Source organism: Catharus ustulatus, chromosome 4 (genome assembly GCF_009819885.2).
Source record: "Catharus ustulatus isolate bCatUst1 chromosome 4, bCatUst1.pri.v2, whole genome shotgun sequence".
Taxonomy (NCBI): Eukaryota; Metazoa; Chordata; class Aves; order Passeriformes; family Turdidae; genus Catharus; species Catharus ustulatus.
The window spans coordinates 143,359-165,871 of record NC_046224.1 but is presented as its reverse complement, the minus strand read 5'-3'; the positions used below and the strand labels follow the sequence as shown (position 1 = coordinate 165,871).

The following is a 22,513-nucleotide window of genomic DNA, read 5'->3' as shown; positions in this document are numbered from 1 at the left end:
CCCATGGGCTGCGCCCCCCCAAACCCCATGGGCTGTGCCCCCCAAACCCATGGGCTGTGCCCCCCAAACCCCTTGGGCTGTGCCCCCCAAACCCCATGGGCTGTGCCCCCCCAAACCCCATGGGCTGTGCTCCCCAAACCCCATGGGCTGTGCTCCCCAAACCCCATGGGCTGCACCCCCAAACCCCATGGGCTGTGCACCCCAAACCCCATGGACTGAGCCCCCCAAACCCCATGGGCTGTGCACCCCAAACCCCATGGGCTGTGCCCCCTCAAACCCCATGGGCTGTGCCCCCAAACCCCATGGGCTGTGCCCCCCCAAACCCATGGGCTGTGCCCCCCAAACCCCTTGGGCTGTGCCCCCCAAACCCCATGGGCTGTGCCCCCCAAACCCCTTGGGCTGTGCCCCCCAAACCCCATGGGCTGTGCCCCCAAACCCCACGGGCTGTGCCCAGGGTATGACCGGGCTGTGCCCGGGGGTGACCGGGCTGTGCCCGGGGGTGACCGTACTGTGATCGGGGGATGGCCGGGCTGTGCCCAGGAGTGACCGGGCTGTGCCCAGGGGATGACCAGGCTGTGCCCAGGGGTGACCGGGCTGTGCCAAGGGGTGACCGTAATGTGCCAAGGCGTGACCGGGCTGTGCCCAGGGATGACCGGGCTGTGCCAAGGCGTGACCGGGCTGTGCCCAGGGGTGACTGGGCTGTGTCCAGGGGTGACCAGGCTGTGATCAGGGGTGACTGGGCTGTGCCCAGGGGTGACTGGGCTGTGTCCAGGGGTGATCGGGTTGTGCCCAGGAGTGACTGGGCTGTGCCCAGGGGTGACCGGGCTGTGCCCAGGGGTGACTGGGCTGTGCCCAGGGATGACCAGGCTGTGATCAGGGGTGACCAGGCTGTGCCCAGCAGTGATCGGGCTGTGCCCAGGGGTGACCGGGCTGTGCTCAGGGGTGACCGGGCTGTGCCCAGCAGTGACCGGGGGGTGATCAGGGGGTGATCGGGCTGTGCCCAGGGATGACCGGGCTGTGATCGGGGGTGACCGGGCTGTGCCCAGCAGTGACCGGGCTGTGCCCAGGCATGACCGGGCTGTGCCCGGGGGTGACCGGGCTGTGCCAAGGCGTGACCGGGCTGTGCCCAGGGATGACCGGGCTGTGATCAGGGTATGACCGAGCTGTGATCAGGAGTGACCGGGCTGTGATCGGGGGATGACCAGGCTGTGCCCGGGGGTGACCGGAGGGACACACACATTTCCCCCCCGCCCAGCGCCGCCTCGGCTTTCCCGCCTTTCCCACACACGTGACTCTGCCCGTCCCGTCAGCACATGCGCAGTGTGGCGCGGGGCGCCCCTGTGGGCGGGGCCAGCGGCTGGCGCGCGCCTGAGGACGTGGCGATTTCCAGCCAATCAGCGCCTGTGGCCCCGGCGGGGTGGGCGGGGCCTCAGGGAGCGGGGCAGAGGGAGGGCGCGGGGGGCGGGGCGCGGGGCGGGGGCGGGCAGAGGGGCGGAGTGGCGGCAGAAGAGACCAATCGGAGCGCGGAGCGCGGCGGAGGAGGAGGCGTGGCCTGCCCGTGATTGGTGGGCGGGGAGGGCGCGCGGGGGGCCGTGCAGCGTGGCGCGGCGCCGACTTCCGGTGCGCGGAGCGGCGGCGGCAGCGGCGACGGCGGTGGGGACGGTGAGGGACGGGAAGGGACCGGGATGGGCACCAGGGTCGGGGCCGGGGCTTGGGGCCCGGAGAAGCGGGGGGAGCGAGTCTGCGGGGCCGCTGCGGTGTGGCGGTAACGCGGCGGCGACGGCGGCGGCGGCGGCGGCAGCGCCGGGCCCGGTCTCCATGGGAACGGGCGGGAGCGGCGGCGCCGCCGTGTCCGCGAGTGCTGCGGCCCGTCCGGTGCGCGGCTCGGGCGGTGCTGAGTGCCAGGGCCGCCCGTGCACCGGGCCCAGGGCGGGTGGGGACTCCCGGGGATGGAGCCTCGTCCGGGACCGGCCCGCGGGAATCCATCGGGGCGGCCGCCGGGATAACGGGCCGTGGGACCCCCGGGATAACGGCTGAGGTGCTCTCTGCCGGAGCTCTGGCCGGGGAGGTGCCTCCCCACGCCCGTGTTTCCCTCCCGCAGCTCTCAGTGCCCCCGAACTCCGCGGTGCTTTAGGGCAGCCCCAGCCCGTGTCCACCCGGGACCGGTTTCGGCTCCCGGTGTCTCCCCCACGTCCATCCGTCGTTCCCAGGGCCGGAATTCCCCGAACCCGCCCCCTCACCCTGGCTGTGCCCCGGGGGTCCCAGGTTTGCCTGCCCACCATGGGGTCCCAGTTAATTGTTCCGTTAATTGTTCCCTGGCTGCTCCAATGGAAGCATCCCCTAAAAAGCCTAAGCAGAGGCTGATCCCAAACCTGAACAAACTGTGTTCCCTAAGGGGGGTTTTCTGCGATCCTGTTGGCCTCCCACAAGGGGAATGTGTGTCCAGAGGGGCTTTTCCCCGTCAGTTTCCTGTAAATGTCACCACAGTTCCAAGCCCAGTGAAGGATTCTGAGTTCCTCTGTCAGTATCCTAGCAAACCCAACGGGAATTCTGGGTTTCTCCATCAATATTACAGCAAACCCAACGGGAATTCTGGGTTTCTCCATCAATATTACAGCAAACCCAACGGGAATTCTGGGTTTCTCCATCAATATTACACCAAACCCACCTGGAATCCCAAGTTCCTCCATCAACAGCCCGTTAACCCACCTGAAATCCCGAGTTTCTCAATCAGTGTCCCACCTAGCCCCGCTGGAACCCCGAGTTCCTCCCCGTTCTGACCCCACATCTCCCCACCACTGGTTCCTGTTTCCAACTTCCCTGCAGCTCACCCAGTGACCCCTGAGTTCGGGAGCAAAGGGGAGGAGAGGGGCTCTGCTTTTCCCTCTCCTTGGGATCTCCACAGGGAATCCCAGGGCTGGTGCTGCCCGTTTTTCATGGATAATTTCTCATGGATAACCGTGGTTTGGTGTGCCTGAGCACTGCCCAGACCGGCTGCAGGCTGGGCTGTCCCTCTGCAATCCCTTCCAAGCGCTCCTGGCTCTGTGTGGACACTGGGAGATAAAATCGGGGTGTTTGACCCATTCCAGGTCACTCTGTGCTCCAGGCTGGGCAGGCCCTGGCGCTGGATGTGCCCAGAGGGAGCAGAGTTGGCTCCTCAGGACAGGAATATCCAGAGCTCCACCGACACCTGGAGCTGCCTGTCCCTTCTGGAATGTTCTTCCTCCCCAGAAACACTAAAAAAGTGGTTTTTACTCTTTATAACCCAGATCCCCTCACTGTGCTCCCTCCTCCCCCACTTCCAAGGAATTGGAATTTGTGGATTTTCTGAATGCTCTGATAAATCCTCATTCCAAAAAAAAAAGGAAGGAAGGAACTTTTCCGTGTCCTTTCCCCATGTCCTGCCACCACTGTCTTGGTTTGGCGAGGGACCAGTCCCAGGGCACTCCTGGTCATCCTGGGTCACTCCCAGGGCAGAATTCCTTGGTGTGAGTTCAGGTTAAAGGGGAATACCTGGATTTAAAACCACAAATTTAAAGAGTTAAAGAATGGGAATACCTGGGCTTGCATTTGTGTTTAAGAGGTTTGGATGGGAAAGGCCTGGATGTAAATTTAAAGGGGTAAGGATGGGGAATATCTTGGGTTTAAATTTAGATTAAAGCAAAAAGGATGGGGAATATATGGAATTAAATTTGCATTGAAGAGCTCTGGATGGTGAATATCTGGATTAAATTTAGAGTGGAAGAGTTAAAAACCAGAAATATCTTGATTAAAATTTAAGGCTTAATAGATGAGGATGAAGAATACCTGGTCTGAAACTTAGATCAGGATGGGGAACACTGGATCTGTGATGGGATCTAAGTTGGGATCTCAGTGACAAGCATGGGAACACCTGAGTTCCTGTTGGGATTTAAAGGGATCAGCTCTGGGATCCTTCCAGAGCCGCCACCGATGCTGGGCACGTTTGGGTGGTTTGTTCAGGGGGGTCCCAGTGTGGGGAGGATTCCACCCACACACCCACAGCGGGTCTGGGGCGTTGGGGAGGGAGTGTCGGGAGCAGGGAGAGCAGGGGGTGTGCTGCACGTCCTTCCCTTCCCTTCCCTTCCCTTCCCTTCCCTTCCCTTCCCTTCCCTTCCCTTCCCTTCCCTTCCCTTCCCTTCCCTTCCCTTCCCTTCCCTTCCCTTCCCTTCCCTTCCCTTCCCTTCCCTTCCCTTCCCTTCCCTTCCCTTCCCTTCCCTTCCCTTCCCTTCCCTCCAGGAGAAACGGGACATTGCACCGGGGGCTGGAAATTCCTTGTGCCCTGATGATCTGTGTTAATTAATCCCTGTGCCCTGATAATCTGTGTTAATTAGTCACTGTGCCCTGATAATCCACATCCATTAATCCCTGTGCCCTGATAATCCATGTCAGTGAATCACTTTTGCCCAGATAACCCATATCAGTTCATTACAGTGCCCTGATAATTGGGATCAATTTGCCCTGAGATTATGCAGGAATTAATCATTTCCTCAGATAATTTGCATTTATTAGTCATTTGTGCTCACATAATCTGCACTAACTCTCCATTTTCCCAGATAACGTGCAGTAATTCCCCATTTTCTCCAGACAATCTGCATTAATTTATCGTCTTTGCCCAGACAATCTGTATTTATCATTTTATCCAGATTGTCTGGATTAATCAATCATTTTTGCTCCCATAATCTGTATTATTATTAATCTGTTTTTTCCCCAATAATGTGCCCTAATCCCCATTTTTCGCAGATAATTTACCCTAATCCTCAATTTTCCTGGATAACTGGCCCTGCTCCCCATTCTTCCCAAACAACCTGTCCTAATCCCCATTTTTCCTTGACAGTCCTGTCCCTCCCAGTTCTGACCCTGGTGCTGACTGGGTCCCACAGGAGTGTCCCCAACCCACAGCAGTGTCCCCATCCCACAGCAATGTCCCCATCCCACAGCAGTGTCCCCATCCCACTGCAGTGTCCCCATCCCATTGCAGTGTCCCCGTCCCACAGCAGTGTCCCCATCCCTGGGCAGTGTCCCCGCCCCATTGCAGTGTCCCCATCCCACAGCAGTGTCCCCATCCCACAGCAGTGTCCCCATCTCACAGCAGTGTCCCCGTCCCACAGCAGTGTCCCTGTCCCACCCCACACCATGTCCTTGTCCCACACCATGTCCCTGTCCCACGCTGTGTCCCCGTCCCACAGCAGTGTCCCTGTCCCACCCCACACCATGTCCCTGTCCCACACCATGTCCCTGTCCCACGCAGTGTCCCTGTCCCTGTCCCATGCCATGTCCCTGTCCCTGTCCCACGCCGTGTCCCTGTCCCTGTCCCATGCAGTGTCCCTGTCCCACACCATGTCCCTGTCCCACGCAGTGTCCCTGTCTCACACCCTATCCCTGTCCCTGTCCCACGCCGTGTCCCTGTCCCACACCCTGTCCCTGTCCCACGCAGTGTCACTGTCACTGTCCCACACTGTGTCCCTGTCCCTGTCCCTGTCCCACACTGTGTCCCTGTCCCACACCATTTCCCTGTCCCACGCCGTGTCCCTGTCCCACACGGTGTCCCTGTCCCTGTCCCATGCAGTGTCCCTTTCCCATGCCATGTCCCTGTCCCACACCATGTCCCTGTCCCACACCGTGTCACTGTCCCTGTCCCACACTGTGTCCCTGTCCCTGTCCCACTCCATGTCCCTGTCCCACACCATGTCCTTGTCCCTCTCCCGCAGGCCCGGCACGATGCGGTTCGCGCGGCTCCTGCTGTGCCTGGCCGTGTGGGCGCTCTGCGGCTCTGCCAAGCCCACGGAGCGCAAGGAGCGCGTGGTGCGCGAGGCCCCGCTCAGCGCCCGCGAGCACGACGACGCCCAGAGCTTCGACTACGACCACGACGCCTTCCTGGGCGCCGACGAGGCCAAGAGCTTCGACCAGCTCACCCCGGAGGAGAGCAAGGAGCGCCTGGGGTAAGGACGGGGACGGGGCGCGCGCATCGCTCCCAGCCCGGAACTCACTGCCCAGCACCAGGGATTCTCCAGAACTCCAGAGCATTTCCAGCATCAGGGATTCTCCAGAACTCCAGAGCATTTCCAGTGCCAGGCATTCCCCAGAGCTCCAGAGCATTTCCAGTGCCAGGCACTCCCCAGAACTCCAGAGCATTTCCAGCACCAGGCATTCCCCAGAACTCCAGAGCATTTCCAGCACCAGGCACTCCCCAGAACTCCAGAGCATTTCCAGTGCCAGGCATTCCCCAGAACTCCAGAGCATTTCCAGCACCAGGCACTCCCCAGAACTCCAGAGCATTTCCAGTGCCAGGCACTCCCCAGAACTCCAGAGCATTTCCAGCACCAGGCATTCCCCAGAACTCCAGAGCATTTCCAGCACCAGGCACTCCCCAGAACTCCAGAGCATTTCCAGTGCCAGGCATTCCCCAGAACTCCAGAGCATTTCCAGCACCAGGCACTCCCCAGAACTCCAGAGCATTTCCAGTGCCAGGCATTCCCCAGAGCTCCAGAGCATTTCCAGTGCCAGGCATCCCCCAGAACTCCATGGCATTTCCAGGGCCAGGCATTCCCCAGAGCTCCAGAGCATTTCCAGTGCCAGGCATTCCGCAGAACTCCAGAGCATTTCCAGTGCCAGTGCCAGGCATTCCCCAGAACTCCAGAGCATTTCCAGTGCCAGGCATTCCCCAGAACTCCAGAGCATTTCCAGTGCCAGGCACTCCCCAGAACTCCAGAGCATTTCCAGTGCCAGCACCAGGGATTCTCCAGAACTCCAGAGCATTTCCAGCACCAGGCACTCCCCAGAACTCCAGAGCATTTCCAGTGCCAATGCCAGGCATTCCCCAGAACTCCAGAGCATTTCCAGCGCCAGGCATTCCCCAGAACTCCAGAGCATTTCCAGTGCCAGGCATCCCCCAGAACTCCAGAGCATTTCCAGTGCCAGTGCCAGACATTCCCCAGAACTCCAGAGCATTTCCAGCACCAGGCACTCCCAGAACTCCAGAGCATTTCCAGTGCCAGGCATTCCCCAGAACTCCAGAGCATTTCCAGTGCCAGCCATCCCCCAGAACTCCATGGCATTTCCAGCACCTGGCACTCCCCAGAACTCCAGAGCATTTCCAGCACCAGGCATTCCCCAGAACTCCAGAGCATTTCCAGTGCCAGGCACTCCCCAGAACTCCAGAGCATTTCCAGCACCAGGCACTCCCCAGAACTCCAGAGCATTTCCAGTGCCAGGCATTCCCCAGAACTCCAGAGCATTTCCAGTGCCAACCATCCCCCAGAACTCCATGGCATTTCCAGGGCCAGGCATTCCCCAGAGCTCCAGAGCATTTCCAGTGCCAGGCATTCCGCAGAACTCCAGAGCATTTCCAGTGCCAGGCATTCCGCAGAACTCCAGAGCATTTCCAGTGCCGGGCATTCCCCAGAACTCCAGAGCATTTCCAGCGCCAGGCATTCCCCAGAGCTCCAGAGCATTTCCAGTGCCGGGCATTCCCCAGAACTCCAGAGCATTTCCAGTGCCAGCCATTCCCCAGAACTCCATGGCATTTCCAGTGCCAGGCACTCCCCAGAACTCCATGGCATTTCCAGGGCCAGGCATTCCCCAGAACTCCAGAACATTTCCAGTGCCAGGCACTCCCCAGAACTCCAGAGCATTTCCAGTGCCAGGCATTCCCCAGAACTCCAGAGCATTTCCAGCACCAGGCATTCCCCAGAACTCCAGAGCATTTCCAGCACCAGGCATTCCCCAGAACTCCAGAGCATTTCCAGGGCCAGGCATTCTCCAGAACTCCAGAGCATTTCCAGGGCCAGGCACTCCCCAGAACTCCAGAGCATTTCCAGCACCAGGGATTCTCCAGAACTCCAGAGCATTCCCAGTGCCAGCCATCCCCCAGAACTCCAGAGCATTTCCAGTGCCAGGCATTCCCCAGAACTCCAGAGCATTTCCAGCACCAGCCATTCCCCAGAACTCCAGAGCATTTCCAGTGCCAATGCCAGGCATTCCCCAGAACTCCAGAGCATTTCCAGTGCCAGGCATTCCCCAGAACTCCAGAGCATTTCCAGTGCCAGGCATTCCCCAGAACTCCAGAGCATTTCCAGCACCAGGCATTCCCCAGAACTCCAGAGCATTTCCAGCACCAGGCACTCCCCAGAACTCCAGAGCATTTCCAGTGCCAGGCATTCCCCAGAACTCCAGAGCATTTCCAGTGCCAGGCACTCCCCAGAACTCCAGAGCATTTCCAGTGCCAGTGCCAGGCATTCCCCAGAGCTCCAGAGCATTTCCAGTGCCAGTGCCAGGCATTCCCCAGAGCTCCAGAGCATTTCCAGTGCCAGGCATCCCCCAGAACTCCAGAGCATTTCCAGTGCCAGGCATCCCCAGAACTCCAGAGCATTTCCAGCACCAGGCACTCCCCAGAATTCCAGAGCAGACCCGGGGCTGTGTTGTGCTGTGCTCGCTCCGTGATCTCTGGATCACTGGAGCCCATGGGATCACTGGAAGGAATTGGTTGGGAGCTGGGAAAACAGAGCCTGGACGGAGATTCCTCCTCCAGTTTCTCTGCTGGGACCCCAGGATGTGCTGGGCCTTCCCTCAGATCTGAGGTGGCTGTGCCCCCCTGGGATCTGGCTGTGCTCCCCAGGATCTGGCTGTGCTCCCCTGGAATCTGGCTGTGCTCCCCAGGATCTGGCTGTGTTTCCCAGGATCTGGCTGTGTTTCCCAGGATCTGGCTGTGTTTCCCAGGATCTGGCTGTGTTTCCCAGGATCTGGCTGTGCTCCCCTGGGATCTGGCTGTGCTCCCCTGGGATCTGGCTGTGTTTCCCAGGATCTGGCTGTGCTCCCCAGGATCTGACTGTGCCTTCCTTGGGATCTGGCAGTGCTCCCCTGGGATCTGGCTGTGCTCCCCAGGGTCTGGCTGTGTTTCCCTGGATCTGGCTGTGCCTCCCCTGGATCTGGCTGTGCCTCCCTGGGATCTGGCTGTGCTCCCTGGGATCTGGCTGTGCTCCCTGGGATCTGGCAGTGTTTCCCAGGATCTGGCAGTGTTTCCCAGGATCTGGCTGTGTTTCCCAGGATCTGGCTGTGCTCCCCAGGATCTGGCTGTGCCTCCCCTGGGATCTGGCAGTGTTTCCCAGGATCTGGCTGTGCTCCCCTGGGATCTGACTGTGCTCCCTGGGATCTGGCTGTGCTCCCCAGGATCTGGCTGTGCTCCCCTGAGATCTGGCTGTGCTCCCCAGGATCTGGCTGTGCTCCCCTGGGATCTGGCTGTGCTCCCCTGGGATCTGGCTGTGCCTCCCCTGGGATCTGGCTGTGCCTCCCTGGGATCTGGCTGTGTTTCCCAGGATCTGGCTGTGCTCCCCAGGATCTGGCTGTGTTTCCCTGGGATCTGGCAGTGCCTCCCCTGGGATCTGGCTGTGTTTCCCAGGATCTGGCTGTGTTTCCCAGGATCTGGCTGTGCCTCCCTGGGATCTGGCTGTGCCTCCCTGGGATCTGGCTGTGCCCCCCTGGGATCTGGCTGTGCCTCCCTGGGATCTGGCTGTGCCCCCCTGGGATCTGGCTGTGCCTCCCTGGGATCTGGCTGTGCTCCCTGGGATCTGGCTGTGCCCCCTGGGATCTGGCTGTGTTTCCCAGGATCTGACTGTGCTCCCTGGGATCTGGCTGTGTTTCCCAGGATCTGGCTGTGCCTCCCTGGGATCTGGCTGTGTTTCCCAGGATCTGGCTGTGCTCCCTGGGATCTGGCTGTGCTCCCTGGGATCTGGCTGTGCTCCCCAGGATCTGACTGTGTTTCCCAGGATCTGGCTGTGCCTCCCCTGGGATCTGGCTGTGTTTCCCAGGATCTGGCTGTGCTCCCCTGGGATCTGGCTGTGCCTCCCTGGGATCTGACTGTGCCTCCCCAGGATCTGGCTGTGCTCCCCAGGATCTGACTGTGTTTCCCAGGATCTGGCTGTGCCTCCCTGGGATCTGGCTGTGCCTACCCAGGATCCAGCAGTGTTTCCCAGGATCTGGCTGTGCTCCCCTGGGATCTGGCTGTGCCTCCCAGGATCTGGCAGTGTTTCCCAGGATCTGGCTGTGCTCCCCTGGGATCTGGCTGTGCTCCCTGGGATCTGGCTGTGCTCCCTGGGATCTGGCTGTGCCTCCCTGGGATCTGGCTGTGCTCCCCTGGATCTGGTTGTGCTCCCCTGGATCTGGTTGTGTTTCCCAGGATCTGGCTGTGCTCCCCAGGATCTGGCTGTGCTCCCCTGGATCTGGTTGTGTTTCCCAGGATCTGGCTGTGCTCCCTGGGATCTGGCTGTGCTCCCTGGGATCTGGCAGTGTTTCCCAGGATCTGGCTGTGCTCCCTGGGATCTGGCTGTGTTTCCCAGGATCTGGCTGTGTTTCCCAGGATCTGGCTGTGTTTCCCTGGATCTGGCAGTGTTTCCCAGGATCTGGCTGTGTTTCCCAGGATCTGGCTGTGTTTCCCAGGATCTGGCAGTGTTTCCCAGGATCTGGCTGTGCTCCCTGGCCCCAGCCTGGCTCTGGGTGGTTCCTGGAGCAGCCCGGGGCCGGTGCCCCCGCAGCAGCTGCTGCTGCAGTTGTTCTGGGGCTCGGGGTGGCTCAGGCCTGGGAACTGCAGCAGGGACAGAGGGGCTGGGGGACAGAGGCTCCCTGGGGAGCTTGGGACACCTCTCAGGATGCTGGGCTCCAGTCACCTTGGAACTGGGTGCCTTTTGCTGAGTTTTTATGGAACTGTTTGTGTGGGAAGGAGCCCCCAGTGCCCCCCTGCCATGGCAGGGACCCCTCCCAGCCCCAGTGTCCAGCCTGGCCTTGACCACTGCCAGGGATCCAGGGGCAGCCACAGCTCCTCTGGGCACCCTGTGCCAGCCCTGCCCACCCTTCCATCCAGGAATTCCTTCCCAAAATCCCACCTGACTCTCTTCTTTTTTAGTCAGACTCGATTTTTTTCAGCCAAGCACCCCAATCTTGCTGCTGCTGCACATGGTGAATTTTGGGCTGTTTTTTGGGAATGGTGCTCCCTGATGGGAAGGAAAAGCTCAGCCACATGTGGGTACTGGGGAAACTTCCAGAGTGAGCCAGTTCCCACAGATGGAATGGGATGTGCAGGGCAGGGGGTGGCAGCTTCCACCCATCCTTGTGGATCATCCAGGCCCCCAGAGGGAAGGAGGTGCTGGCCTCCTCCCCAGCATTTCGTGAGCTGGAGGGAATTTCCTCCCTCCAGGGACAATTTAAGCTGGAAAACCCCACGATCCTTGGAGCCTGCTCACTCCATAAGCTCCAAAATACAGGACCCAGGAGGCTTTTTTCCTCCTGGAGAATCCGAGCGAGCGCCTGGATGCCCCTGGAGCAGCGTCAGAGTCCAAGGGAAGCCGGGCCCCGGCTGTCCCCGGGCCAGGGCTCGGATCCCAGCGCTGTCACGGCTCAGTCCATTGTTCTGGAGCTGGCTGATCGCTGCCCTGCCTGGGGATGGGATTGCACTCCCTGCCCGAGCAGCCCGGCTATCCACGCTGCTCCTGCCTTCCCGAGCTGGCAGTGCTCTGACAAACTCCTCAGCACGCTCTGCTGCTGTGGGCTCTGCTGCTGTGGGATCTGCTGTGTGAGCTCTGCTGGCACGGGCTTGTGCTGCCCCTGGGCTCTCCTTGCGGCTCTACCACCTCCCTGCCTGCCTGTAGGGCCGGGATTTGGGATTGCTGCCTGGGCTGGACTGTTTGTGGGGCTGTAGGGATTTGGGATCACTGCCTGGGCTGGACCCCGTTTGTGGACCCATAGGGATTTGGGATCGCTACCTGGGCTGGACTGTGTGTGGGGCTGTGGGGATTTGGGATCACTGCCTGGCCAGACCCCTTTTCTGGGGCTGTGGGGATTTGGGATCGCTGCCTGGCTGGACCCCATTTATGGGCCCATACGGATTTGGGATCGCTGCCTGGCTGGACCCATAGGGATTTGGGCTTGCTGCCTGGGCTGGACCCATAGGGATTTGGGATTGCTACCTGGTCAGACCCTGTTTATGGACCCATACAGATTTGGGATTGCTGCCTGTCCGTTCCCCGTTTGTGGGGCTGTGGGGATTTGGGATCACTGCCTGGCTGGATCCTGTTTATGGGGCTGTGGGGATTTGGGATCACTGCCTGGGCTGAACCCCGTTTATGGACCCATAGGGATTTGGGATCACTGCCTGGGCTGGACTGTTTGTGGGGCTGTGGGGATTTGGGATCACTGCCTGGCCAGACCCTGTTTGTGGGGCTGTGGGGATTTGGGATTGCTGCATGGGCAGACCCTTTTTATGGGCCCATAGGGATTTGGGATCACTGCCTGGCCAGACCCCGTTTATGAGCCCATATGGATTTGGGATCGCTGCCTGGGCTGGACCCCGTTTGTGGGGCTGTGGGGATTTGGGATTGCTGCCTGGTCTGGACCCCATTTGTGGGGCTGTGGGGATTTGGGATCGCTGCCTGGGCTGGACCCCGTTTATGGGCCCATAGGGATTTGGGATCGCTGCCTGGGCTGGACTGTTTGTGGGGCTGTGGGGATTTGGGATCGCTGCCTGGCCAGACCCCGTTTATGGACCCATAGGGATTTGGGATCGCTGCCTGGCCAGACCCCATTTGTGGGGCTGTGGGGATTTGGGATCACTGCCTGGGCTGGACCCTGTTTATGGGCCCATAGGGATTTGGGATCGCTGCCTGGCCAGACCCCGTTTGTGGGGCTGTGGGATTTGGGATTGCTGCCTGGCCAGACCCCGTTTGTGGGGCTGTGGGGATTTGGGATCGCTGCCTGGGCTGGACCCTGTTTGTGGGGCTGTGGGGATTTGGGATCACTGCCTGGCCAGACCCCATTTGTGGGGCTGTGGGGATTTGGGATCGCTGCCTGACCAGACCCCATTTGTGGGGCTGTAGGGATTTGGGATCGCTGCCTGTCCGTTCCCCGTTTGCTCCCTGGCAGCAGAGCTGGATCCCCTCGGAGCAGGGAGTGGGAACAGCGAGCAGCTGCCAGCCCTGCCCCAACATCTGCTGCCCTCCCTTGCAGGGCTTTGGGAACGTTGGGTCGGGTGCTCCTGCCCTGGGAAAGGAAAGCAGCCGGGAGCAGCTGGTGCCGGAGCGGGCTGGGAGGAGGTTTGGAGCTTCCTGAGTGCCCGCTCTGGGCTGGACAGGGTTTGGCTTCCCTGGGAAGCTGTTCCCTGATTAACCCCTTAGGCTCTGTCCTGCAGAACGGACAGCCCTGCGGCTCTGCTCCTCCATTCCGGGATTTTCCCTGGAAATCCCTTTGCTGGTGCTGTACCTTCTTGGGAGAGGGAAACATGGAATTTTTTCCCTGGAATAGGGAGGATTTGGCAGATTTGTGGTTTATGTATTTACATGGACAAGTCTTTAATATTCACGTGATACTTTGCATAATTCTGTGCAGAATTTTATGATGTTGATTGACTTGTTATATATTTATATGGAAAATTCTGAATATTTATGTGACATTTTGCATATTGCTGTGTTTGATCAGGAATGTTGGAAGGGACACTTTGCACATTGATGTATAAAATTCTGAAATATTTCTGTAGTATTTTACATATTTCTGCACACTGTTGATGAACTATTTTTTATATTTGCATATTTATTTTATATATTTCTCTATAAAATCACTCAGGTCTCCAGGCCCTGCCCACTACCCCACACTGGCACCTCAGTGTCAGAACTAAATTCCACGTTTTTCTCCTTTTTCTTCCAGTCTCTCCCCAGCGTCTCATTGCCAGGAACATCCTTTGTGCCACAAAGGAATTCCTGATTTTCCTAGAGCGAGGCAGTTGTGAAACACGGAAACCGGGCTGTGAGCGTGGGTGGCTCCGGTGCCTGGGCTCCCCTTTGCAGCAGTCCTAGTGGTGATCTAAAATTTAAAAATTCCATGTTTTCCACCTGTCCTCTGAAATTCTTGAAATACCTGGCTGGAGCTCAGGATTCCTGAAGTGTTCCGTTAAAGGGAAAAGCGGGATCCTGCTTCACCGGGCAGAGGATTTGGGGGGGTTGAGGGGCTGGGATCGCCGGGGTTCACCCGAGGAGCCCCAAGGCTTCCCGGCACAGGGCTGGTGAGGATCAAACAGCCCCCACCCGGCTCCATCTGCCCCTGGATCCTGCATTCCTGCCGCCCTTTCCTACAGCTGCTGCTAAAAATAACGGAGGCACGCGGGCCGGGCGCTGGGGCTCGGCTCCGGTTGCTGCCGCGGCACCGGCACCGGCAGAGCCAAACCCGCCGGCTGCAGCAGGGCCACGCACTGTTAGACCCCAGGGTTTAACAGGGAAGATTCCCCCTAAAATTCGTAGCTCCTGAAGGAACCAAAACCTGAGTGGTGCTTTCCGTGTCCGAGCCAGCGTTTTGTGTATCCAGGACAGTTTGGCAGCTGACCTGGCTTTTCGGCAGCTAGCACAAATGTTGGTTTTAAAGATAAACTCTTCAAGTGGTTGAATTTGCAAATTCCAGAACCACCTCGGCTTTCTCCTGGCATCTCCAGGAGGGGCAGAGCCCCTATTCCCATTTTTAATGTTAATATGGGTCCGTGCTCATCACCTGGCGCCGTCTGGGTCAAGGGACACGTGGATGGGTCTTTACAGGGGCTTAAAGGGAAGATTTTCCTCTAAAACTCACAATTCCTGAAGAAACCAAAACTTGAGCGGTCCAAAAGTGGCCAAGCCAGTGATTTTCATGTCTGAGCCAAAGTTTTAGCAGCTGAGCCATACTCTGGTTTTAAGGATAAACTCTCCAAATGGTTGAATTCCCAAATTCTGTAATGACCTCGACCTGACCCCTCTGCCCCTCCCCTCCCCTCCCTGCTGACCCCTTGCTTTTTTAAACTTTTTCTGGATTTCTCTGCCTCCCGCAGGAAGATTGTGGGGAAGATAGATGCTGATGGAGATGGGTTTGTGACGGTGGAGGAACTCAAGGCCTGGATCAAGTTTGCGCAGAAGCGCTGGATCTACGAGGACGTGGAGCGCCAGTGGAAGGGCCACGACCTCAACGAGGACGGGCTGGTGTCCTGGGAGGAGTACAAAAATGCCACCTACGGATATATCCTGGGTAGGTCCTGCCTCTTGGGGTGAGCTGAGGTGTCCTGCTCTGCTTTGGCCACCGAGGGCCGGCGGGGGAGGCAGATCAGGGGGGCTCGTGGCTCAGTGGTCAGTGTGTGGGCTTGGGGAGTGATGGTCAGTGGGATGGACACGTGGGGCAGTTTGGGGCCTGGATTAAGGAGGCCCAGAGAAGTCTGTGGTTGGGAGTGTGGAGCATGGTGGGCTGGCCAGAGATGGGTTTGTCCCCAGGGTAAGCACAGGAATGTGGTGTAGGGCATGGCCTGGGTGCACGTGGGGCAGGCTGGAGCAAATGTCCCCAAGCTGCACTTTAAAACCTCCAGAGCTCTCCACATGGACCTCCTGGTGACATTGACAAAGAGAAATCCAAGGAAAAGAACCCAAAAGACATGGAAATCTCCCCAGGGGGATGTTTGCACATCCCACACCCCCTTTTCCCCTGTGCAGCCACAGCTGGGTGTTAGTGATGTCCCTGGTGACAGGTGCAGCTCTGGGCTGAATCCAAGTGATTTTGGGGTTAATGGCTTATGGGAATGGGGGTTTCTGCCCTTTGGAATTCCTGGCTTGTGGGGGAATTTGGGACCTGCAGGTGGAACCTGCTGATCTGCAGCTGTGGAGCCACCTTGGAGCATCCACTGCATCCCTAAAAAACCTTTAGAGATTTCAATCACTTTCCCTTGTCCTGGGAGAGCGTTAGACCCCAGAACTTGGGGGTTTTGGGACACGTGCTGGGCCAGCAGCGTGGCATCCCTGACATCCCTGGGAGTGAGGGAAGCAGCAGCTCTTTTGGGGTTAAAACCTTCAACCCTGGAGCGCTGTGCCAGCTCTGGCCTCCAGCACCGGCCCGTGTGGAGGAGCTGCAGCTCTGGAGTGTCAAATCCACTCTTAATTTCCTAAATATTGCCAAAAATAGTCAAACTGCTCTGCGGGATGTGCAGAGGGGGAGCCACAGCACAGGAGGCTCATCCATCTCCCTGGGGATCGGGGAGGATCCGGGTTTGCTGTGCTGGTGGCTGAGGAAGCTGGGGCAGCACCTCCAAACCTCCCTTGGCCGTGGATTTCTGGGCTCTTCTGCTGATGGGTGTAAATCCAGCCTGGGAAGGGTTTGGGCACTGCTTGAGGAGTCTGGGGGCGCGTTTAGGACCTGCAGGTGTTGGGTGGGGAAAATGAGAAAAATGAGAAATGAGAAAAGCCTGAATTAACAGAGCCCCCCTGACGAGCTGGAGGAGCAGTTCCTTCCCACGGTGGGAGCAGTGCGTGGGGAGTGCCCAGCCCCCGGCACAGCCCTTCCCAGAGCTGGAGCAGGCTGGAGGCCCAGTGCCCTTGGCAGCCTCGGCTCCTGCTGCTCCCACATACTTGTGTCCTTACGGAGCGCCGGGAGGATCCTGCCTCACGGTCTGGCTCCGGCTCCTCGCGGCAGGAATTGCTTTTCCACAGCTCCTCGCTGCTGAAATGTTCCCCTGTCTTCTCCTCGCTGCCCTCCCTGGCAGAGTGGGGCTGGGGTGCCTCTGGAAGTGTTAACACGGGGATGCACGGGGCCCTCAGCTGCTCTGCAGGGTCCAGAGTGTGCTGTTGTGTCAGCAAAACGAGGTGCTGGAAGGGGTTTTGCTAATTAATTGATTACACAGCGGGATGAGTCACGGGGTGGCCCCCGAAGTGCCACGGAGCAGTGTGGGGTTCTGCTGGGGGAGTCCCGGGAAGCAGGCAGTGTGGAGTGATAAATGTCTTCATCTGAGACTGGAAATTCCTCCCTTCAAAATCAGAGCACCATCATCATCATCACTCCTGTTTTTGTTAACTGCTCAATCCCGTGCTGGGATCCTAAACCAGGAATGCTTGTCCCAGGAGACAAGGTGTTGGGTTGAGTTGGTGTGCTCTGAGCAATATCCCAACTCCTTCCCCTCCCTCTGCTCCCCCAAACCTCTGCCAGCCCAGGGAAGTGACTTTGGGGTATTTAACCCTTTTTAACCCACCTGCCTCTCCCACCACTCCCCCATCCAACCCATTAATTAAGGAATTAAGGAATCGTCTGTTAGCGGCGCTGGTCCCCAAGGTTTCCTTGGTTGGGGCTATGCTGCTTCTCAAGGCAGAACCTTGGGAACAGAATGGGGAATTTGGGGTTCATTCTGCCCTACAACTGCCTTAAAGCCAAAATCTTTGTATATTTATTGGGGTGCTCCAGAGCTCCTTAATCCAGGGCTCCCCAAAGCCTGCCTTTAGTCCCAGGTAACAGAGCAGGGACACAGGGACTGTTGTACCCTCCTCTTAGACAGGCCTGGCTCTGGTTTAGCTTAACCAGGGCATGGTGGTGTCCCCCAGGATCCAGGGGATCCCCGTTTCTCCAGGGGCTGCTGGGCTCTGCTGTCCCAGAGCTGCTCCTGCTGGGCCTGTGCCAGGTGGCCACGTGTGGCCCGCGGTCCCACCCGGCCGCTGCCTCCTGGCCCTGCCGCCGCCCCGGCAGCAGCGAGATCCCCTTACAACATTCCCCTCCCAAAATAGTTCAGGTTGAGCCTCTGGCCGTGCAGCCAAAGCCCTCGAGCCCTGTCTTTTGGGCCTCTCCTGGGAACGTCACGGTGCCAGGGCTCCGGCAGCTCCTCCTCCTGGGAGCGGCGGCCGCAAGCGCGCTCGTGGCAAAGCGCTGGCAGGGAGGAAGCCGGGTTGGGGTTGGGTGGAGGATGTTGAGGTTGTGTTGAGGAAGTTGAGGATGAGAAGGTTCTGTTCAGGAGGTTGAGGTTGGGTTTGGGCGAAGGTTGATGTTGGGTTCAGGAGATTGAGGTTGAAGTTGAGAGGAAGTTGAGGTTCGGTGGAGGAGGCTGAGTTTGGGTTGAGGTTGAGCTGAGAAAGTTGAGCTGTGTTGAGGTTGTGTTGGTGGTTCCCACGGTCCTAGCCCTGCCCAGCCCTTTGAGCTGAGCCAGGTGCTCCCTGTGCCCCCTCCCAGACGATCCGGACCCCGACGACGGCTTCAACTACAAGCAGATGATGGTGCGGGACGAGCGGCGCTTCAAGATGGCCGACAAGGACGGGGACCTGGCGGCCACCAAGGAGGAGTTCACGGCCTTCCTGCACCCCGAGGAGTACGACTACATGAAGGACATCGTCGTGCAGGTGGGGCCAGCCGGGGCTGTGGGGACGCTCTGGTGCCGGGTGGCCGCTGAGGGGCAGGAATTGCTCCAGGCTCGGCTCACGCCGGAGTTTTCTTGTAGGAAACCATGGAGGACATTGACAAGAACGGCGATGGTTTCATTGATCTGGAGGAGTACATTGGTGAGACGCTGCTGCTGCTGCTCCGGGTCCCCTCTGTCCCGTGTCCTCCCCCTCACACAAAGTTCTCTCTCTCCACTTCCACCTGCACACACCATCGAGGGTTCTCGGGTGCAGCCGTGACCCACGTGGTGCTTTGGGATTTTGGGGATGGATTTAGGGAAGGTGTCTCAAGGCTTTGGGTCAATCCCTGGGGTGGGGACAGGGCTGATCCTGCTGCTGCTCTCCCCCCAGGTGACATGTACAGCCAGGATGGTGACGCTGATGAGCCCGAGTGGGTGAAGACGGAGCGGGAGCAGTTTGTGGAATTCCGGGACAAGAACCGGGATGGGAAGATGGACAAGGAGGAGACCAAGGATTGGATCCTGCCCTCGGACTACGACCACGCCGAGGCTGAGGCCCGGCACCTCGTCTATGAGTCTGACCAGGACAAGGTGGGGCAGCAGCTCTGGGGGGTTTGGGAGGGGATGGGAGGAGTGGGGGGATGGTGGGAGGGGGACATGGCAGGATGGGGAGATGGGATGGGGAGATGGCAGGATGGGGAGATAGCAGGGTGGGATGGTGGGATGGGGAGATGGCAGGATGGGGAGATGGGTGGGGAGGTGGGATGGGGAGATGGCAGGATGGGGAGATGGGTGGGGAGGTGGGATGGGGAGATGGCAGGATGGGATGGGGACATGGCAGGATGGGATGATGGATGATGGGATGGTGGGATGGGATGATGGCAGGATGGGATGGGGAGATGGCAGGGTGGGGACAGAGATGGCAGGATGGGATGATGGATGGTGGAATGGTGGGATGGGGAGATGGCAAGATGGCAGGATGGGATGATGGCAGGATGGGATGAGGGCAGGATGGGATGGTGGGATGGGGAGATGGCAGGGTGGGATGGGGAGATGGCAGGATGGGGAGATGGCAGGGTGGGGAGATGGGATGGAGACATGGCAGGATGGGATGGTGGGATGGAGACAGAGATGGCAGGATGGGATGGTGGGATGGAGACAGAGATGGAAGGATGGGATGATGGGGTGGTGGGATGGGATGATGGCAGGATGGGATGATGGATGATGGGATGGTGGGATGGGGTGATGGCAGGATGGGATGGTGGGATGGGAACAAAGATGGCAGGATGGGATGGTGGGATGGGGACAAAGATGGCAGGATGGGATGGTGGGATGGGGACAAAGATGGCAGGAGGGGATGGTGGGATGGGGACAGAGATGGCAGGATGGGATGGGGAGATGGCAGGATGGGGACAGAGATGGCAGGATGGGATGATGGATGATGGAATGGTGGGATGGGGAGATGGCAGGATGGGATGGTGGGATGACAGGATGATGGGATGATGGCAGGATGGGATGGTGGGATGGGGAGATGGCAGGATGGGATGGGGAGATGGCAGGGTGGGGAGATGGGATGGAGACATGGCAGGATGGGATGACGGGATGGTGGGATGGGATGATGGCAGGATGGGATGGTGGGATGGAGACAGAGATGGCAGGATGGGATGATGGGGTGGTGGGATGGGGAGATGGCAGGATGGGATTGTGGGATGCTGACAAAGATGGCAGGATGGGATGATGGGATGGGGACAGAGATGGCAGGATGGGATGGGGACAGAGATGGCAGGATGGGATGGGGGGATGGCAGGATGGGATGATGGGATGAGGGCAGGATGGGATGAGGGCAGGATGGGATGAGGACAGGATGGGATGAGGACAGGATGGGATGGTGGGATGATGGGATAGTGGGATGCTGACAAAGATGGCAGGATGGGATGGTGGGATGATGGATGATGGGATGATGGCAGGATGGGATGGTGGGATGGGGACAAAGATGGCAGGATGGGATGATGGGATGGGGAGATGGCAGGATGGGATGGGGAGATGGCAGGATGGGATGATGGAATGATGGTAGGATGGGATGATGGGACGGGGACACGGCGGGTGGGACACAGTGGGACATGGCACTCCCTGCAGGATGGGATGATGGCAGGATGGGATGATGGGATGATGGGCCAGGGACACGGCGGGTGGGACACAGCGGGACGTGGCACTCCCTGCAGGATGGGATGATGGGATGATGGCAGGATGGGATGATGGATGATGGGATGATGGCAGGATGGGATGATGGATGATGGGATGATGGCAGGATGGGATGATGGGATGATGGGATGATGGCAGGATGGGATGGTGGGATGGGGACAAAGATGGCAGGATGGGATGGTGGGATGGGGAGATGGCAGGATGGGATGGGGAGATGGCAGGATGGGATGATGGGACAGGGACACGGCGGGTGGGACACAGCGGGACGCGGCACTCCCTGCAGGATGGGAAGCTGACGCGGGAGGAGATCGTGGACAAGTCAGACCTGTTCGTGGGCAGCCAGGCCACGGACTTCGGGGAGGCGCTGGTGCGGCACGACGAGTTCTAGCCTCGCTGGCTAGTCCTGGCCTCCATGGCTAGTTCTGGCCTCGACGCCTGCTCGTGGGCTCCGTCCCTCACCGAGGCCGCTCCAGCCGCGGAGAAACCCCACCCCGGCTCCCGGGGACGGGGCTCGGGAAAGCCACACTCCCCCGGCACCTGGGGCTCGTCTCGTCGTGGGTTTTCCCCGGATTTTAATGACTTTTGGGTTATTTTTGTATGTTTTGGTTTTACCACGTGTGGAAACAGCTGCCCCGGCGCGGGGGCAGCGATGGGGCTGCCCGGGGCTGCGGGGCCCGGGGGCCTGGGGGGGAGTGGGAAATTCACAGAGGGATTGGGATTGGAATTGCAGTTGGAATAAAAATTGGAATTGGAATTGGAATTAAAGTTGAAATTAAAATTGGAATTTGAATTGGATTGAAATTTGAATTAAAAATTGAATTGGAATTAAACATTGGAATCAAAATTGAAAATCGAAACAGAAACTCAATTGGAACCAAAGAAGTGAAACTGAATTAAATGGAAACAGTGATGTGAAATGGAATAAAAAATGAATATTGAAATCAAAATTGAAACCCAAGGAAACCCCAAAAACCATCAGAGCAGCAGCAGGACCCTGGGGGTGACCCCAGGGAGGTTGGACCCTCCTCCCCTGTCGCTGCCCGGTGGGGTCTGGGCAAGACCCTTCCCCCCAGCCCTGCTCCAAGTGCCTTGAAGCCCCCAAACCCTGGGGGAGGGCTCCATCCCACCATCCCACCCCGCCCTGGGGCAGTTCCCAAGGTTTTCTCTCTTCCGTGTTGTTTGTCCCCCTGCAGCCACCAGAGCTGCGTGGAATCGGCCCCATCTCAGATTCCCAGGTTTTCCCTTAAATCCTTTCCCAAAGGTTTCCAAGGGCTGACCGGATCCTCCCATCTCCTCCTCCTCCTCTCTCTACTCCTCCTTTTCCTCCTCTCCCTAAATCCAGTGGTAGGAGGGTCGGGAATATGGCCCCATGCGGGGCTTGGGAATGTGGGGATGCTGGGGGTGATCTGGGAATGCTGGGGTTGGTTTTGGACACCAGGGATGATTTGGGAAGCAGAAGTGACTTTTGGAACCCTGGTAAAACCTCTGGAGCAGCCACTCTGCCCCACAACAGCCCCTCTCCTAACACCCCCCCACTCCCATCCACGAGGATTTGGGGCCCTGGGACAATTCCAGCCGGGGATTTTTCGCCTCCTCCGGGTTTATTTCCTCGGTTGTCTCCTTGGGCTGATGGAAGGGATCCGGATCGGTTGGAACTCAATAAACCTGTTCAGCCCCCACTGGGCCGAGGGGGACGGACCCAGTTCCCTGTTTGCCCCTAACCCGGGGTCTGGGGGAGCCCCCCTGGACTGAGCCAGAAGTGTTCAGGCACTGGGGGTGTGTGGGGGGCGTGGGGGTACACGAGACCTGGGGGAGTCCTGGCGTGGGGGGCTCAGCCCCATGGAGGGAATCCAGCCCCATGGAGGGGGGGCTCAGTCCCACCCACACCCCACAGAGGGAATCCAGCCCCACAGAGGGAATCCAGCCCCATGGAGGGGGGGCTCAGCCCCATGGAGGGAATCCAGCCCCATGGAGGGAATCCAGCCCCATGGAGGGGGGTCTCAGCCCCCACGGAGGGAATCCAGCCCCATGGAGGGGGGGCTCAGTCCCACCCACACCCCACAGATGGGGGCTCAGCCCCATGGATGGGGGGCCTTAGGCCCACCCCAGCCCCACAGATGGAGATGGGCAGCAGCATCCCACCACCCTGCCCTC

General features: G+C 59.0%; 1 protein-coding gene across 1 annotated transcript; it reads left to right on the top strand.

The window, feature by feature from the left end:
- The first annotated feature begins 1,631 nt into the window (after positions 1–1,631).
- On the top strand, positions 1,632–22,057 carry CALU (calumenin). The gene is made up of 7 exons (XM_033058632.1): positions 1,632–1,662; positions 5,730–5,960; positions 14,852–15,045; positions 17,992–18,158; positions 18,257–18,317; positions 18,549–18,748; positions 20,643–22,057. The coding sequence occupies exons 2-7, from the start codon at positions 5,740–5,742 to the stop codon at positions 20,745–20,747; spliced, it is 948 nt and encodes a 315-aa protein (XP_032914523.1). The 5' UTR covers positions 1,632–1,662; positions 5,730–5,739; the 3' UTR covers positions 20,748–22,057.
- The last annotated feature ends 456 nt before the right edge of the window (positions 22,058–22,513 follow it).

Excerpts from the sequence above, each read along its gene's own strand:
- CALU (XM_033058632.1), top strand. The coding sequence starts at position 5,740 with ATGCGGTTCGCGCGGCTCCTGCTGTGCCTGGCCGTGTGGGCGCTCTGC. Across the intron at positions 5,961-14,851 it reads GAGAGCAAGGAGCGCCTGGG|GAAGATTGTGGGGAAGATAG; the intron begins GTAAGGACGGGG and ends TGCCTCCCGCAG. Across the intron at positions 15,046-17,991 it reads CACCTACGGATATATCCTGG|ACGATCCGGACCCCGACGAC; the intron begins GTAGGTCCTGCC and ends GCCCCCTCCCAG.